This window comes from Aulonocara stuartgranti (assembly GCF_965226115.1).
Source record: "Aulonocara stuartgranti genome assembly, chromosome: 3".
NCBI classification, from domain to species: Eukaryota; Metazoa; Chordata; class Actinopteri; order Cichliformes; family Cichlidae; genus Aulonocara; species Aulonocara stuartgranti.
The window spans coordinates 71,480,901-71,496,745 of record NC_138941.1 but is presented as its reverse complement, the minus strand read 5'-3'; the positions used below and the strand labels follow the sequence as shown (position 1 = coordinate 71,496,745).

Here is a 15,845-nt window from a genome sequence, read left to right as displayed (position 1 = left end):
TAAATGTTTAGAAGTAAAACACACCTAAAGAAAACTTCTAAAAACGTCTTTTAAAATTATATTTGGAGCTTTCAAACTTGACCTTTGACCTCATGTAACTGTGTGTTTCTGCGTTGTGTCTGACAAAGAAAGGTAAAAGAAAAACCTCCAAGTAAACACGTGCTCGCTCCAGCTCCTCTCCCACAGGGGAATTGTAGAAAAGGCTCTGCGTTTATTTTTCCATTAAACATAAAGTACAAAGTTACATGGAACATTTTTGACATAAGAAAAAAAAAACACCAGCAAAAAATCTGACATACCTGACAAAGAAAGGTAAAAGAAAGACCTCCGAGTAAATAACTTGCTCGCTCCAGCTCCTACAACCAAATACAAACAGTGGGGGGTTCGCTCAACCCATCACAACTTCCAAGCTAGCCATAATTATATATTCGTGCTAGCATTAATATGACAATAATTGAACTAAAATCGCAATCAGAAACATCAGGGTGGCTAAATATGAATTACATGTGTGTTGCACAGGGTACAGGGAAACGACACCCACCTCCCCCACAGGGGAATTGTAGAAAATGGGAGAGGCCAAAGGGGTACACTGTATTTACAGGGTTGCACCAAAGAAGAAGAAGAACAATGAGGAGGGGCTCTAACCATAATGAATACAAATACAGGCTTGAAGGTCCTAACAGTCAGGTATAAAGAACACATTTTGTGTAATTATAACAATATGTAATCTATGACTGGGTTACACTCACGGAGTTTACTTTATTAATTACATATAATATATACGGGCATCTTTGAGTAACAGGCGTTTTTTGCAGGCACAGGACTTTACAGATGTTCAGACAGTGACCTTGTTCTGAGCGGCTGGTTTATTACAGCGTTTATCAAGGACCTTCATCTGGTCCCTGAAGTATTCAGGCTGCTGCAGGTGGCACAGGTGAGCAGTGAAAGCAAGCTTAGGTTAGATGAAGCTCGAAAGCTGTGTTTTTACAAAGAGCCTGAACATGGCTTTTATTTCAGAGGACAAACAGAAAACAAAAGGAGGAAATAAACAAAAGTAGAGCAACAGGTTCTCAGCTAATAAAAACTTTTACAGCAGCCACAAAATAGTCGAACATCTGGGGTTAGTTTTCAGTTCCTGAACAGACTTTTGTGACCGTTTGGATGTGGTACTTCCAGCCACTAAGCTCTGCGCGTGAAGTGCTGCGAGTCTCTGAACTCCAGGTAGAGGCTGAAGAGCAGGTGCAGGGACTGGACGCGGCTGCCGTAGACGGGGATGTCGAGCAGGCTGCACACAATGTCCGCATACTGCAGCAGGTCACAGTTCAGGCGGGCGGACGGCAGCTGCAGGCGGTCCAGCAGCTCCTCGAGCTCGGTTGGCCACTCCTGCATCAGGCTGTCGATGTCAGGCATCGGTCTGCTGTACTGGACGCTCGCTGGCGGCTTGGAGCGGTGCAGCGCGCTGATGCTCTCCACCCAGCTGTCCACCGCCCGCGGGTTGCTCTGAGGGTTGGCGATGCTCGTCACCTTCTTCACCTGCAGGAAAGGAAACAATGAGGAGTGACTCTGACTTTAATGCTGAGTGTGTGTGCGTACAGATGTGTGCGTGTGTGTACAGATGTGTGTGTGTGTGTGCGTGCATACAGGTGTGTGTGTGCGTGCGTACAGGTGTGTGTGTACCTCGGTGGCGCCGTGTTGCTTGGTCTCCTCCGACAGAAACAGCGACAGCACCGTCGGGTCCGACTGCTTCACGCTGGGCTCATCCAGAACCAGCAGCCCCAGGTTGTCCGGTTTGCCATCGGCCCTCGGCACCTGTGGGATCACAACATGAGGTCACTCTGAGGTCAGAGGTCGCGCTTTCTATGCTATCAGGTGCGATTGTGTTCGAACCTTGAGGAAGGCGTCGATGTCTCCCACTGCAGGGATGAAGTCCGGGATAAACGGCTTCAGGTTGTGCTCCAGCTCAACGGACTCGGGGGTGTATCTGAGACAAACACAAAACACGGAAACTCTAGATGTGTGCGTGACAACTACGTGATTTACTGCAGGGTCTTTAACAAATAAAGTGCTTTGAGGTGACTGTTGTTGTGATTCGGTGCTTTATCAATAAACTTTGATAAGGTTTTTTTGTTTTAGCAGAAACAAGCACCAGATGGTGTTAAAAAACATGAGTTGCCACATGTGTGTCTCTGCTCACCGTGTGATGTACTGGAACAGCTCTTTGATGTCGGTGCTGACGGGCAGGTTGGCGTAGTCGGCGGGATCATACAGGCCCTCCGGCGCCTTGTGGAGCTTGCTGTCCTCCTCCGATTCGTCATCTTCGGAGTCCTCATCGTCATCATCATCTTCTTCGTCATCATCCTCTTCTTCCTCTTCTGGCCGCCCCCCTCCCGGCTCCTTCCCCCTCCCATGGTCCTCGTCAAACTCGTCGCTGCTGCTGTGGGCCGACATCAGGCTGTGAACCCTCCTGCTGCTCCTCCTGAACTCCACCTGAAAGACGAAGAAACAAAACCAGGTCATGTGACCTGAGACCAACCTGGAGCATGGCAGGACTGACTCAGCTTACAGTTCAACTCTGATGGAAGGAAACTTTATTTAGTGTTTTAATAAAAACTGGGGCTCTAAAACATGATGCTCACTCAACATTACCAGATTCACTCTTCTGTCATTTCTACACAGTTTCTACACAGACGAGTTTGTGACTGGAAACACTTTGAGCTTTAAATAATGAAGAAACACGAGCAGGCGTCACGATCACCGGTTAAACCGGAGCTCTCTGCAAGGACAGGAGGAGATTACCTGGGGCTGGCTGCGGGAAGTCGGGCTGTACACGCTCGGTACCTCCTCGGCGTCCGCCACATCCAGGCTCTCGTCGTACGGCTGGTTCTTCAGCAGGCGGCCTCCTCTGTCCCGGTCAGCCCGCTCCATCGGAGCCCGGCGGGTCAGCTGCGGGCGGACACAGTAAAACCTCCATCAGAAACAACGGTTTACAGTAGCATTAGCCACCTAGCAGCAGACAGCTAACAAGAAGCCGACACCGGCGGTTTTAAGCCGATTAACCCACCTGAGACAGCACACACTCGGCATGCAGAGACAAACGACCTGCCGGCAGAGCTAAACTCAAATCTGATAAATATGTTTTAAATGTCTTACTTGTCGTCTGAGTTCAAGCCAAACTCGCTTTTCGGCGTCAAAATGGCCTTTGTGGAATGTTACGTATCCTGGCAACGGGACGGGCAGGGCATCTTGGGTAGTGTAGTTAGAATCTAATGAGAGCAGAAGCTCCAGCTCCAAGGCATATTATATTATATTATATTATATTATATTATATTATATTATATTATATTATATTATATTATATTATATTATATTATATTATATTATATAAAAAATAAGTGCTTTAAAGTAACTGGAAGAAAATAAAACAGTGGTGCATTTATTATTGGAGTGAAGTGAATACAGAAGAGTCAGTTCTATATTTGTTGGAATCTCATAATCTCTCAGCTCCTCTTGAGTGCTGAATGGAAATCAAACAGATGGATGGCTGAGGCTCTTCTAAATCTGGAGAGTGAAAGACTGAAATAAAAATAAATAAATAAACATGTTAACAAAACTATTTTAAAACCACAAAAATCAAATCTATATAAAAAGAAAAACTATTGAGGCTCATTGTCATCAATATATTTCTGATGAACACGCAGGGAAAGGTTTCCTGAAGTGTGAAGTGACGATATTTATTCATCTGTTCTCGATAACAAAGAGTTTACACAAACAAGGCCGTCCACAGCTGTTTGTGGGGCGCCGACTCCTCTTAATATAGGTACTTGTGTTATTTTCTTATTGCGGTGTTTGTATGTTTTCCACCTACCTGAAACAATTCAGGTTCCCTGGCAGCTTTTCACAGTCTCTCAGGAGAGTCTTTAAAGATGAACAAAAACAGCAAATAATCATAAAATAATATTTCAGGCCTTTGCTTTTAGTTGTGCATTATTCTTTTTTCATGCTATCTTTTGTCTGTTAACCTTGTGTCATCTGGTGCTGTTTAAATCCTATATTAAATGAAACTGGATTGATGTTTCTCATAAATCAGCACTGGCATTGACTGATTGTAAAATCCTGAGGCAAAAACGATTCTTTCATTAAACTCTATTAAAGCGTTTGGGTCATTGCAGATTTCCTGTCGAGGTCGTTACATTTTGATGATCTTGATTTTATGTTGGTTGGAAGTCACAGCTGTGCAACCTGTATGTGTCACCACCACCACTGAACATCATCCTCATCGTTTAGTGCACCTTTATTCTTCAGTTATGCTGAACAAGTTTTTACTCCAGAAAACAAGAGGGACTCGCGCCCTGAGGACATGTTCCCAGTAGTTACCACCTCATAAGCTGTTATTTGGTTCAGAAGTCAAGAAAGAAAACCTTTATTTAGAAAGCACATCTTAATCCAGGTGCAAATGCAAGTTGTGAAACCCCACATGTAAAGCCTCACAGTAAAGCCATGAATTAAACAAGTCAGAACAGCAAACATGAAGAAAAGAACACAATAAAAAAAATCAGTAATAAAAAGACCTAAAACTAAAACCCTAAACATCCATCCATTCACTTCCGCTTATCCTTTTCAGGGTTGCAGGGGGCGCTGGAGCTGATCCCAGCTGTCATAGGGCGAGAGGCGGGTACACCCTGGACAGGTCGCCAGTCTGTCGCAGGGCCAACACATAGGGACAGACAACCATTCGCGCTCACATTCACTCCAGCATTCACACCTATGGGCAATTTAGATTTTTCAATTAACCTATCCCCACAAAGTGCATGTCTTTGGATGGTGGGAGGAAGCCGAGCATCCGGGGAGAACCCACACAAACATGGGGAGAACATGCAAACTCCACACAGAAAGACCCCGGCCTGATGGTGGAATTGAACTCAGGACCTTCTAACCACCGTGTTGCCAAAAATCCCTAAACAACAAAATAAAATTGAAAATATAAAGCAGCAAAAACGATTAGAACGATAAACTTAAACTAAGAAAAGGAGTAGGAGTTAAATCAGTTAAGATCAACATCAGTCCACTAAACAGGCCTCACAAGAGTGTTTCAGTCATTTCTTTATCAAGCTGATAAAATTTAGGTTGAAAAAAATGAGCTAATATTTGGCAGAAAAAAGAAAACAGTGCTGGGTATCTGATTTCCATAATTGATTTGATCCAATCAATTTTGACTCAGACAGAAATATTATAATTTGGATCGTTTATCTGTACATATCCATATTTTTATATCTGTGTATATAATAAAATCTGACAGTAGTGAGACTTCACCACAGGTGTAAACATCACAGCAGATGCCTTTTGTTACGTCTGGTTCAGTTTGGGTAAGAAGGAAAAACAGCCGAGTCCGTGTAGGTGACAAAAATAGTGATTTTATTACACACTTCTAAGACAGAAGCATGGGAAGACAAGCGTACAGCCACAGATCTCCAAAGAGTGGACCGTTCCCCATCCTTATATAACCCATGATGACATCACACATCAGATTTATGGCCCATTTTCAGACGAGATCGACTCTTTATAAATGTGACTTTTCCTTTTGTTTTACTTAGTGCTGTCAGCATCAACTCGCTAACCGAGATTTGGGGAGTTTCGCCTTAATCGTGTGTCATGCATCATGTAGTATACATGGGGTAATGAGACGCGATTAACGCCTCATTACCCCATGTAATGGCCTAAGCCTACTTTGCTTAGGCTGCTGCCCCCGCGACCCGACCCCGGACAAAGCGGATGAAAATGGATGGATGGATGGACCAGCTCCCGATCAGCAATTGTACGGTCACATGGTTGCCACTTGTGAGGGTATCACACTATAGATGCGATGCCACGAGCCAATTTAACGCAACATCTCACACTCCGCGTGTGCAAATACAGAAACAGAAGTGAAAAAGATGAACTAGTAGAACTTTGGCAAGCCCATCCGAGCCTTTTTGATGTGGCCTTACAAAATTATCATCGCAACAGCCGCGAAAGAAGTTGGATGGACATTTCTGCTCAACTGCAGCTGTGTTGTAAGTCAGTGTTTTTCATTAGCATTTTAGTTGATGTTGTTGGTGCTGTGTGTCTGTGTGAGTGAAAGACAGAGATGGAGAGAGAGGAAGAGCAAGAGACAGATTTTGTGTTATATCTTAGCTATATAATATAAGCTTTGGTAACACTTCATGTTACCAAGCTAAAATTTGGATGCACAGTGTGAGCACTCAGGTCGCAGAGCTGAGCATTAGGGTTTACAAACATAGGGTTTCTCTCCAGTGTGAACACGGAGATGCTTTTTCAGTGTACTCGAAACTGCGAAGGCTGCGACACACTCTTCACAGCTGTAGGGTTTCTCTCCTGTGTGGATGCGCTGGTGGATTTGTAGCGCCTAAAGCGTTGAAAGCTGCTCCGCACTCGTCACAGCTGTGCGGTCTCTCTCCGGTGTGAATTCTATGGTGAAGCTTTAAATTGTGTTTGGATTTATAGGTCTTGTTGCAGTCCTGGCACTGGTGCACAGTACGTCCAGTCTTCTTCTGTTTCTGAATAAACAGCAGACAGAAAGAGAGAGCGGTGACGTTAGACTCCACGAAGGAACAAAAAAATAAAACACAAGCACTCAGAGAGATCTATACTAAAACTGATGTTTTATTGTGTTTTTATTAAACATTAATATAATATATCAATCTTTGTGTGTCAGTGTGAAGTTGTATGCTGTATTGACATTTCTTAAATACCTCAAACCAAGAAAGAGATCATTATGAATATTATATTATTAAATCAAGTTTGGAGCTGATCCTTCATCTTAATCAGTGTGACGCTGACCTTTGACCCAGAAGATCATATAGTTTTTTATCTTTACACTTATGACTGGAACATGAAAAAATTTGCCATTTGTTAATCTCGGCAATGAGGGAAATGATGCCCACAATAACAACAACATGCTCCCCGAGTCTGACAAGAAGCCATAAAGCGAGCAGCAGGTACACGCTCGCTTTGCTGATCTCCTAATTGTGGTCATAAATATTTTGCGTAGTTGTGAACTGAGTTTTGTAGCCTTGTAAACCAAAATATCTGAAATTTTTAGGTTTGTGCATTTATAGATGAAAATTATGAGTGTGCAAAAAAGATTTGTGTAATAAATTATTTTTGTTCAGTTCTACTTACCGATACAAAGCAAGAAACTACATGTAAAACTGCGCTCAAGTTCCCTGGCTGTGTTGGAGTTTCAACTTGCAAGCACAAATTTTGACCCAATTTTTATTCCTTTCAGCTATTTGGTCAATGTCATGTCAATCACAAGTTTAAATATCCAGTCTGCGTGCCGGAGGGGTGCTTTTGAAAGGAGCTCAGTAAAGCACCCCTCCAACTGATTGACATGACTTTGACCAATCACTTTGCAAAAACAAGTGGTTTTTTGCTTTGTACCTGTAACCAGACCTTAGCAATTTTTTTTTTAAAGTAACTTGTGTAAATATCTTTTACAAACACAAATTCTCATCTGTAGATGCACAAACATTTTCTGATATTTTATGTTTACAAGGGTACAAAACTCACAACTGCGCAAAATATTTATGACCACAATTAGACCCTGCTTGTGTTTGTGTTGCATACAAATGATATCACGGGATGTTCTGCTGCATTGCTATAACGACAATTAGGTGTTACTCGAGTGTAATAGAGATCGTGTCCAAATTCATGGGCTGCATCCTCCTGAGGACCCAGCCATTGCGGTCTACGTGGGCCGGGTCCTCAGAAGGTCGGGTAGGCCGGAAGTAAACGGCTGGGGAAATTGGACGGTCTAGCCTTCTGATTAGCGTCACCGCTGTCTCGGTGGAGTATAATAAACTCGGCCGTCTGCTCCTTGCTATCTAAAATATAACAGGACACTGGCGTAAATTCTCGACCATCTCACACTTCTGTTTAATCAGTTTTCTGTTTGACGCCGCGCCATGAATTCTGGGATATGGTAGGCCATGAAGGACACACCCTTCAAATTCGGGGAAAAGGAGGACGCATTTGTCGGCTGCATTCGGAGGAGTCTACGAATTTGGACAGCCTTCGGCGTGTCGCTATGACGTAATCGGTCTACAAATGCGTCCTCAGGAGGATGCAGCTCATGAATTTAGACACGACCAAAGATTGAAAATGTGACGTCATTCCAGGGTAAAACCACAAAGGATTGTGGGTACGAGTGGCAAGCGGTACTAGCGCATGTAGGCTTTCACATGAAAACAGTCACACAGCGATAAAAAGAAACACAAAAAATGGCAAGAAGCTGTTGTATTATTAACTGCAATAGTCACATGACAGCACCGGGAAGCCGACGGGTAAAGAGATTTTTTATTGGATTCCGTCGTGGAAGAGAAATTGTTCAAGCCATGTTTCCGAAATAACAAAGAGCCGACGGATGGCCTGGATTGCAGCCATTCAAAGACCAAATATAACGTCTCAGAACACTCCAGCTCACATGTTAGTCTGCTCCAAGCATTTCCACAAAGGTAAGTCTTCTGTTGTAGTTAATACATATTTTATCATAACATAATTGTTGATGTAGGTTACAAATAAGTCTTAATTTGAATTGAATTCGTTGCGCTGTCCTGCTTTGTTCACTGTGGCTTTGCGGGCTAATGTTTGTTGTGTTTTGTAGGAAAACCAGCCTACAAAATGCTGGAATGCGATCCAGACTGGGCCCCCTCTATCAACCTGGGTCATACCGAGTTTAAAGCTGCTACCACAGCGAGATTTGATCGGTTAAGAGAGAGAGCGATATCAAAACAGCCACAAAAGTCCCGCATATATGTGCCCAAGTGTTGTATTGAAACAATCAAGTGATGAATAACTGTTTTCCAGTATGTTGTTTTGCAATGTTTTTTGGTTGCATTGTTGATTTGTTTTTCACCGAAGCAGCTGATAAATAATACAGCATGATGGAATACAATGTTGCCTCTTTCTTGTAAGATTCTATGATAGAATGAAACAATAATGCCAGTTATAAATAAAGACAATGCATTGAATGAATTACAAAACACTCATTCTATTTCTATTAGATCTGAAAATGTTGTGTAATACTACAACCTGAAACGACAAATAGATGCGTTGGCCTGTACACGAGATAAAAGAAAAAAGTAACAACAGCTGTGAAGTGGAATAGTCCAAATCACAAAGTAAACTGGACCTGGGCTTGTTGCAGGGATCTGAAGTTACTAACACTTAGGACCATATACTGCATTTCCCGGACTACAACACGCACCTGAATATTAGCTAAAATCAGGGGGAAATCCTGTTTTGTACATACATTAGCCGCACCTGACTAAAAGCCGCAGGTGTTTCAGTGTTGACTTACATGTCATATGTAAGAGAATATGCACAAAGGGAACTGTCAGGAAAGAGATGGCTGTTTGGAGACATCACTTTTATTAATATTTTGAAAAACAAGTTATGGGTACATATTTGCATAACTTTTTAGGTATATGTACAAGTAGCGGTAATTACAAGTACGAAACATGTACTGTGCTTCATAAATGAGTAACAAATGTAGTACATAACAATAACCTACAGCACACCAGAAAAATAGATTGGGCCTACCTTTTAGGCTCAGGTGCAGTGACACGGCTTTAACAAGAAGAAAAGTCAGTCATTCACCATCTTTCTCTTCTTCCTGCACTAAAACCACCAAAGTCCTCTTCTCCAGTGTCGGAAACGAACAGGCTCAGGATGGCTTCGTCATCCACTCTCCGCTTCTTTCCTTCATTGTCACTTTCAAAACCAGACGCAGAATTAATGATTAATGATTACCAGTGCTGGAAATGCTAGCGCTTAATGCAGTGTTTTGATTATGTTGCCACTCGTACCCACAATGCAATGCGCAAAAGTCACGTGGTCTGTCAATTTCTATGGAAAACCAGTCGAGCTAATCTGAGCAGGTTCTAATGAAAAGGCCCTTTGATTATTCATGGCTGGTGTGTGTGCCATGCCAGCCAACACACACACACATCAGCAGCTGGACCAGACTGTGACTCCATCAGAGACCTACACTGTTAGCTTTAGCACCTCCCTGAGGACATGTACTGTACCCACCTGCTTCAAAGCCTCCACCATTATCCCCCCCGAAAAAGTTGTTTCATTATTCCTGTCACGAGAAAAACGATTGGTACGATGGATCATACAATTCTTTGACTTCATTTAGAATCACAGTGATCCTCTGGACAGTGGAAGAACATATGAACAGCACAGACTGGATTCATACCCGCGACCCTCTTCTTGTACAGCACCACCATGTGGCACGTGTGCCTGTGAGTTTATCCACATCTAAGGAAGAGCTGCACATCTGCTGAGCCCTGCACGATGACCCAGTGGGGCTTCCCTGGATCATTAACATTATTGTCACTGTCATTACTTTCCCTCATGTTTAAGGCTGCACCACCCCAACACAAGAACATACATATTACTGTTTCATTGACAGCTTTAAAGGATATTTATTCGTTTATAACATTTTTTAAAATCCGTATTTTACGTTGATTTTTAAAAATAATTTAAACAGTTTATTGTGTTTATTTAAAACATTAATTTCACTGGAAATGTTTTGGATTTATTAAGAAATTATTTAAAAGCAGTGAAAATGATTTTAATGTGAGAGACCCGCTGTAGGAGATATTATTCAGTTTGCTTCGTATTTATTAGAATGTTTGGCTGTTTTATATGTTTGTTGTTAGATTTGTCGGAGTCTAGCGGGACACCTCGGGTTATCCACACCAGTTGGCAGCTGCACTGGGTCTTTGCTGTTTAACAGCAGGATGCTCTGTCGGGACTTCTGCGCTGGACTGAATCAGAGGGCTGAACAGCAGAGAAAAGGCTTCTAAACATTTCCACTGGAGAAACACGTGTTACAGGCATAGACCACGGATGAAGCCTCAGTGAGAAAAAACCTTTTTGACTTGAAAAATGTCTTTTTTAAGAGTAATCTGGCCAAGAGGACAGCTGAAATTGCAACAATGGTTCTGTAAACATATTTTAAGTGGACAAAAGGGAGCTGATTGATTATAATGTAAGTACAATGACACAGTAATAAAGATACTTGAGAAACAGGTAATTTTTTAAATTTTATATATAACCCCCTCTGTAATACCTGTTCACAAAAGTTTATTTAAATCAAATCAAATCAAATCAAATCACTTTTATTGTCACATCACATGTGCAGGTACATTGGTACAGCACATGTGAGTGAAATTCTTGTGTGCGAGCTTCACAAGCAACAGAGTTGTGCAAAATACAATAATGTAAACAAGCAAAATACAAGAATGGCTACATCTGAAACTAATAATTTAGCAACACACCTAAAGATATTACACATAAAAAACACACGGAAACAGTGGAAATCATTTTTTTTTGCAGGCAATCACTTTTTGCCACAACACCGTCTACGAGCCAGTCACGGATCCCAGAACAGCCAGCGGTTTCCTGACTAAGGTTCAGAGCCGCGGAGGCAAAAACCGGCAGATACTCGTGTATTCTTCTACCCACACCGAGAAGGATCAGATATAAACCCACGCGTCCTGCTTACTGACCTGGGCTCCTGAGGAGGAGGTGGGGGCTCCAGCAGTCCGCTGCTCCAGCTCCTGGTTCTCCTGCATCACTACAGTGTGAATCCACCAGCAGCGCACACGGTCTGTGACTGGAAAGCACACCGGACAGCTGATATCTCCTGCGCGTTCTCGCGAACTCACCAAAAAGCGCGTGCAGGAGAATTAAGAGCCGCCCGTTCAAGTGATAAAGTCGCAGATCTCGCGGTATTTGCAGCACTGTACTCCAGGGACGATTTTAGCCCATTCTTGGGGGTGCTTCAGAGACAGTGCATGAACTCAATAAAAAGTAATTGCGTAGTATAGGTTCTATTAAAATCCAGCTTCCCTTTATGGTTTGATGGAAAATTGGTTAAACCATTGCTCAACTTATGACTGGATGACAGCAGATAATTCTGGTGAAAAGGAAACTGACCCTGTAAGCACTTTGCAGCTGAGTCGAGGGCTCGTGGAAATAAGGCCATGAGGAGTCCAGTGTGAGTACGCGTGCAGCCTGACATTTGGGACATCTGACAGACTCATTAGTGTAACTCAGGGTGTGAGCAGCAACTCCTGTATAGTAGACATAAGAAAGTAGTGGTTAGTGCTTTTTTTTTTTAGCCGAGACTCCTGGGCTCATTCCTCATGCTTTGATGGTTTTCTTTGATCCAAAAACAGGTTAGTTTAACCGCCACTGCTGGGCTGTGTGGAACAAAGTGAGTTAGCACAATTTAAATAAATAAAAAATATTGGTCTATTAAATGACTGGCAGCTAGACCATCGCCGGCTTAAAAACAGACGATCTATACTGTCAACAAACAACTCTTCATCTGCATTTTTTCAGAATAAATTGTTTTCTATTTTGTGCACCGGAGTACACCGCTCTACAGATGAAACTCGAAAAGTGGGATAAATCAACACACACACACACACACACACACACACACACACACACACACACACACACACACACACACACAGGATGGAGATGGAGATGATAACTTGACATTCATTAGGGAGGAGCTCACTGAGTGTAAGCATAGATAGGAGGAATTCCTCCTTCTCATTCATCTGCACTGTGCATCGTGTCAAAAATGTCCATATCTGTCCTTGTAAAAGTAGCTCTAAAAATGAAGTCAAAGGAGCTTGCAAAGAAAAGCGAAGAAAAATGAAGAAAAACTCTTTTTCTTTCTCTCACTTAATAAATAATAATTCTTAATAAATCTAAATCCACTATTGTAAAAAGAACGAAATAGCCCTCAGTCTTTGCCAAAAAATGTTTACATTTGTAGACCTCTACTCACCAACTGCTGCGATCATTCGGTCTCTATACAGCCGAATGCACTCGGATCTCCACTGACTCATCACAAAATCTGCTGAACTCTCCTCAACCATGCCCCCCCAGCAACGACCCCCTCCCTCTCTGGACAAACATAAATCTTTTTTCACACCAGATGCAATTCGTCAAGCGTCTGGATTCAATTAGTCACGTTTCTCACCTCTAGGAGTACTTCCGGTAAAGTATTATCCACCATTGTCCTTATCTTGGACAACATCTGCCTCTCAGACACCACCCTAACTGAGTCCAGCTCCATCCGCACAACATTGCTGGCCTCGCAGATGAGTTCATTCAGTCTGTTGACATCTGTGACCCTCGACCTGACCCTCCTCCCAGCATGCAACAGCATGGAGGATTGCACTGACCACAACAGACTCACAGAAAATCCTGAGGATAAACCAACAACGAATACAAAACCCATTAACTATCTATTAGCTGCTTTTTCCCTAAAACACAATCAGGCGAGAGAAATAGTCCACTTTGTGAATGCTGAAGGAGATTTCTTCCATCTTATTAGTACAAAAGGTTGTTCTTAGTAAAACCTGTGCTTTTGTAACATTGAGGATGGGGAGAGCTGGAGGCTGCATGCCCGGATGGAAAGCTTTATTACATTTTATTTACATTTGTTTAATTCAAAAAAGGAAAATTTAGATAAAAAGGAAAGTTAGATTTACAAATGTGCAACCTGAGCGTGAGACTATCACACACTCAGAAGGATCCCAGAGAAAAGTTAAACTGTGTCTTCACACAGCAGCCAGAGTGTGTAATATGACAATTTCTCTGACTCACAGGATGACCCCCGGCCACGATCTCGAACTCCTCCCAGACTCTATAAAGTCATTTAAGAGACACAGGCTCCACTGAGAGCCTGGGGGACGGTTTTGATCTGACCAAGCAGCCAAATTTACGGCCTTCTGATGAGTGAAGACTGCAGTTTTTGAAACCACCAGCTCTGCAGACACTAGAAAAATCCGCAAATCCGTACCAGCTGCCCTGTGATCCAGTGTTTCTGGTCCCCTCATCACATCCATGCTTTTTCTTCCACTTAAAACATCGCTCTTTTGTGAACACTTTTCTAAGTATATTATACTTTTAAAATGTGGCACATGTAATGTGATCATCAAAGAACATGATCTTTAAGAAAATCGTTAATCATATGAAAGCATTTCATATTTTGATGAAACTTTTATAATGTTTTTCTTACACTGTGTGTAATTTTTATAGAAACCTTGTTCATTGTATGAATGTGTAATTAATTATCTTTTTATCTATAATAAAATGTTTAATCTTGCATTTTTGTACTTTGTGGTTATTGAATAAAAATGAGTCACACATAGCACTGATAAACGCAGACGACTGAAAGAAATGTTTGATGGAAAATTAAACATGTGTTGTCACCAGTGTTTAAATAAAAAAGTCTTGAGTCTGTATGTAAAACATGAAAAACTCCATAGCAGTGATACTTGTTCTTAGGTGCACTTATTCTTTGTCACGTTACTGCTCCAATAAAACAAGAAGATCTCATATTAAAGGACATTTTTTGGCCATCCTGTGTTCTCATTTGCTGTATTCTCTTAATATATTAGAGCTATTTTCGGGGACAATAATACTTATGTTTTCAATGAGGTTGTGATCTTAAAGTCAGTCTCATGATTTTAGAGTAATGTGCAACAATTGTAATGTCATTTAAGTTGTTCTTGTGTGTGACTGCACACTGCCGTGAGAGGACCTCTTAGTAAGCTGCACAGCAGAAGTTTCAGTTCAGGTTTATCTATACATTACCAAATTACAACAATAGGCACCTGGAAGTGAGACTGTTAGTCTCACAAATGGTGCAAACTGCAGAGAAAAGCATCAGTGTGGGAGTCAAAAAAGGGGCAGCTTGACCAGTGAGGAACAACATATAATTGTTTGTAGTGATGTGTCGGTCGCAAACGAAATGGCTTTTAGAGCCGGCTCTTTGAAGTGAACGACACGAGCCGGCTCCTTATTGCGAGCCGTTGGGTTTTCTTTTTTCCTTTCTCTCACCCTCTCTTGCACTTTTTTCCCGCTTCACTCCGCATGCGAGCCTTGTGCTTTACGCTGGGCAGAGGGGGGAGGGGCGGTAGTTACACTCGCAGTAGCACAGGAACAGAGCGGGAGGGAGAGAGAAAGAGCCAGGGACAACAACGTCACATTAGAAAGGTATAGTAATCATCCACAACTATTTTCAGTTGCAGATGATAAAGGATTCAGAAAGTTTATTCATGCAGGCCCATATGACAGAGAATGTGCATGTTCTTTTTGTTTTCATATTTTAATTTATATTTAATTGTGTTGTGGTTTGCAGTGTTTTGTGTTGTTTCACTTAAAATTTCCTTAAAAGAAAAAAGCTGAAAATTTAAATAGTTAAAAGTTGAAATGTGACTAGTTGGTTTTAGTATTATATGATTTATTTATTACATTTTATGTGGAGTGAATAAATAAAAGTATATTTATGGTGGCCCCTAGAGACAGAGCACATACAAACTTCAAAACACGTACAAAACACAACAGAAGTGCTCCAGGATGCTAGGGGCAGTGTTGAGCTTTTGTTACTTAGTGGCTACACAAGCCAGGAAGTACCAACGACCGGGTTTGGTGTGTGGTAGTAACAAGTAAATGAACTTTTTTTTTTAAAATTATTTGAATGTATATGAGTGTTTGTGTATAAATACACAAACAATACACACATGCTTTCAATTGAGTAATTTAAGTGATCTAGGTAGCTCTGTTAAGAAAGTTCAGTTAACGCCGGTTCGGAGCCGAAAGTGCCGGCTCTCTAAAAACAGCCGGAAATCCCATCACTAATTGTTTGAAACAACCAAACAAAACATTAAAACATTATTTATTTACTTATTTTTTAGCTCCAGTGCCGAACAAACATGTGAAAACATCTGTGTTGAAAAACAGTA

General features: G+C 41.9%; 1 protein-coding gene and 1 long non-coding RNA gene across 3 annotated transcripts; both read right to left on the bottom strand.

The window, feature by feature from the left end:
• Positions 1–152: 152 nt before the first annotated feature.
• On the bottom strand, positions 153–3,249 carry ift46 (intraflagellar transport 46 homolog (Chlamydomonas)). Of its 2 annotated transcripts, none has more exons than XM_082528526.1 (6): positions 3,151–3,249; positions 2,797–2,943; positions 2,195–2,487; positions 1,888–1,981; positions 1,678–1,809; positions 153–1,533 (listed from the first exon to the last, which is right to left on the bottom strand). In XM_082528526.1, the coding sequence occupies exons 2-6, from the start codon at positions 2,923–2,925 to the stop codon at positions 1,180–1,182; spliced, it is 1,002 nt and encodes a 333-aa protein (XP_082384652.1). In that variant the 5' UTR covers positions 2,926–2,943; positions 3,151–3,249; the 3' UTR covers positions 153–1,179. The 2 variants fall into 2 exon arrangements, with proteins under 2 accessions (XP_082384652.1, XP_082384653.1); XM_082528527.1 differs by having other exon boundaries at positions 3,062–3,193.
• Positions 3,250–4,732: 1,483 nt separating this feature from the next.
• On the bottom strand, positions 4,733–11,823 carry LOC309703741. Its single transcript, XR_014276006.1, has 3 exons — positions 11,580–11,823; positions 9,601–9,771; positions 4,733–6,548 (listed from the first exon to the last, which is right to left on the bottom strand). It is a non-coding gene; the product is annotated as an uncharacterized lncRNA (long non-coding RNA).
• Between the last annotated feature and the right edge of the window lie 4,022 nt (positions 11,824–15,845).